Below are 3,143 nucleotides of genomic sequence, written 5' to 3' on the forward strand. Positions count from 1 at the left end.
GACAGCCGGCTGAACATGAGCCAGCAGTGTGCCCAGGTGGCCAAGAAGGCCAACAGCATCCTGAGGGTGAGGTGGATGTCGGTCTCCTCTCCCAAGCAACTAGTGACAGGACAAGAGGAAACTGTCTGAAGTTGTGCCAGGGAGGTTTGGATCAGGTATTAGGAAAAATTTCTTCACCAAAAGGGTTGTCAAGCTCTGGAACAGGCTGCCCAGTGAAGTGGTTGAGTCACCGTCACTGGAGGGATTTAAAAGATGTGTAGATGTGGCACGTAGGGACATGGTTCCATGGTGGACTTGCCAGTGTCAGGTGTGTGGTTGGACTTGGTCTTAAAGGTCTTTTCCAACCTAAATGATTCTATGATTCATTCATGTTCTTTCTTCGGTATGAGTTCCTAGAACAAAGCATGGTTTGTTTGCTTTTAAGTAATAGGTTCCTAGATGTTACATATTCTAAGTCATTTTAGACAAGACATTGAGGCTTTTCTTAATTTCATAATGATGTTGATTTTTATTTATTTATTAATTTTAAAGATACATGACCTGCAAATGAAGGAAAAGGTATTACGAGATTCCCGGAAGAAAGAAACAAGACCTAAGGTAGTGGAAGGGAAAAAAAATCTTCTGTGTGGAAAATGCAAAGCATATGCCTGCACTACAGATGACATCCGAGTTATAAAGGTATGTCTCTGTATGGAAACGTACATCCATGAACACCAGGGAAGTCAGCATTATTGAACTAACAAACAGCATTGTTTACTTTCCACAACCAGGAGCAGAAAAAAATCGAGTAAATCAGTAAACCACAGGAGCAGTCATAACTACTTCTGTAGCATGTTATGATGATAGTTGATGATGTCCAAGGTGTGCAAATACGTGATATGACAGGAATCAGTTCAGTTTTCCTGAGCCCCCTTCTGTTACAAATTGATAAACTTTGTAGAAGACCATGCAATCTTTAATGACATACTTACTAGTGTAACTGCTGAATATTTACTTCCCCAATTAGCGTAAGATTGGAAGTCTTCCTGCAGTTGAGAGATTTCTTTCACCATTATCTATTGACTGAAAATTACCTGAACAAAGTACTGAGATCAGCTCACTGTTCTGCTCCTTGGCTCATGGGCCAGTTTTCTGTTTTGATAGGCAATGGTTTTACAAGAGGAGCCCTTCAATTCTTCAATATTACTTTGTTTTACATCTTTAGGTAGTTCACATTGCTTCTCTGTATCTCATGGGGACATACTCTACACATGGAAAGTGATAATCATGAAAGAGCCTTTCCAGTTCTGAAATTTGTGCTGCTCTGAAAAGCGCAGTTATGATGTGATAAGGGGCTTAGGCCACAGCTGAGCATTACAGAGTGCCTGCCTTCAGGCACTTCTGGTTTTAATCAAGCAAATTTTTTTTTTGTTTTTACCAGATGTTTTTGTGACATAGATGGAGTTCACTACTCCTCTGCACAGGGAAGGTCCACAGGCGAGGAGCTCAGCCTTGTGAAAGCCTAGTTACATTTCTTTGACAAATAACAAGTGATATCTAACACACAACTCTGTTACTCCATTTTGTGCTTCTGGCTTGTTACCTATACCTGTGCACATAGATCTGAGAGTTCATAAAACTCTTCAAAAAGCGTTTTTGCTTAGTACTCTGCAAATAACCTGTCAAAATATTTTCAATAATCCCTACAAACTGAGTTCTGTCATAGTTCAGCCTGTATATTTAATAGAAGTTGCATTTCCAGGAGGAACTAGCATTTTCAGACTCCAGCTCAAATTGTACATATGCTTTCAAATTAAGTTGTTAATTTTTTTAAATCTTCAATTATATATGTTACAAAAAACTGTAACTCCTTTACCTTGTTAGGGTTACTTTTTCTTCAACTCCAAAGTAATTGCATCACCCCTCATGGAAAGCTGGGGTCATACAGTTAAAATGAGTGCGAAGCAGGAGTCTCTCAAGTTGTCTTTTGTCCGGATGACTCTCTTACTTTTATGTACAAGGCTCAAATACTGCAAGCATGGTTTTTAGAGAAGTTCAAATATGTATGAGCTGGTGACATACTAATTTTGATTTTGATAAGCCCAGGCCTGGGCCTTTCTAGTAGCTGATACTTAATGAATGGGCAAAAAAGAGCAATGAGCCAAGGGGGCTGAAAGGCGAACCTCCTGAAAGACAGGAAGCACTTCACCAGGGAAATTGTATTTGTGAGGGGAAGGGGAATGTCAGGAAAAAATGAGGTATGGTGTTTCTACTATTAAGCACTTCTGACGTGTTTTTTCAGGAATCTCATCACACTGTCCTAGGAGATGCGTTCAAGGAGCGTTATATAACAAAGCCTCACCAGAAACCAGTCCAGTTTGATTGTTTTCAGAAAAAAAGCAAGATGCATTGCCGAAACACTAATTGTCAGCATGACTGGGGAATCACAGTGAAGTACAAGACATTTGATAATCTACCAGTGATCAAAATCAAAAGCTTTGTTGTAGAGAATGTTGAAACTGGGACACAAATGGATTTGCAGAAATGGAAAAATATTAATTTTTGTTTGAAGAATTTTGATGCTGAAGAAACGTTCAGCTGAACTCAGCATTGTATTGCATATATCACCCTACTGCACTAAGCTGAAATAGTGGATGATCTATTTCCATGTATAAAAAAAATTCTTTCTCTTTATGCTGTCTGATATGCTAGCACTTGCCTAGATTTAAAAAGGCTAGTATGGCCACTAAAAAAAAATTTGCTATCTAATGAAATGTTTCACTAGAAGTTTTAATATAAGCATGGACAAACATGTGCCTAAGCATCTAGATCTTAGTTGTTGCTGTTATGAAAAAGTTGGTCTGAAAAAAACAAAATCAAGTTGAATAACTAAACATCTAATTTTAGGTGACAGACCACAACTTCATGCTTTTCTGTGTGAATCAGAATCTTCTTTATTACCAGTAACTTCTGGTTGGATTGTACCTCCATGCAGACAACATGGCTTATGCATACTGAGACTTTAAACATTTCTTTAGCTACTATTAAAGCTTGTTAAAAGTTACTTTGAATGCTCTAGGCGTTTTGGTATATAGAAAATTAAGATAAAATGTCCGTAACTTTTGTGTAAGGAAAATATTGCATCTTTTAAACCCATCTTTAAC

General features: G+C 38.1%; 1 protein-coding gene across 1 annotated transcript in view; it reads left to right on the forward strand.

Moving 5' to 3' along the window:
* Nucleotides 1–2,581, forward strand: part of DDX58 (DEAD (Asp-Glu-Ala-Asp) box polypeptide 58) — a 23,611-nt gene extending 21,030 nt beyond the window's left edge. Inside the window, exons 16-17 of the mRNA XM_010292245.1 lie at nt 532–678; nt 2,282–2,581. Of these exons, the coding sequence (XP_010290547.1) occupies nt 532–678; nt 2,282–2,581 (447 nt within the window). The remainder of the gene's footprint in view (nt 1–531; nt 679–2,281) is intronic.
* Nucleotides 2,582–3,143: the final 562 nt, after the last annotated feature.

The sequence above is a fragment of the Phaethon lepturus genome, unplaced genomic scaffold (genome assembly GCF_000687285.1).
Source record: "Phaethon lepturus isolate BGI_N335 unplaced genomic scaffold, ASM68728v1 scaffold16108, whole genome shotgun sequence".
Classification (NCBI taxonomy): Eukaryota; Metazoa; Chordata; class Aves; order Phaethontiformes; family Phaethontidae; genus Phaethon; species Phaethon lepturus.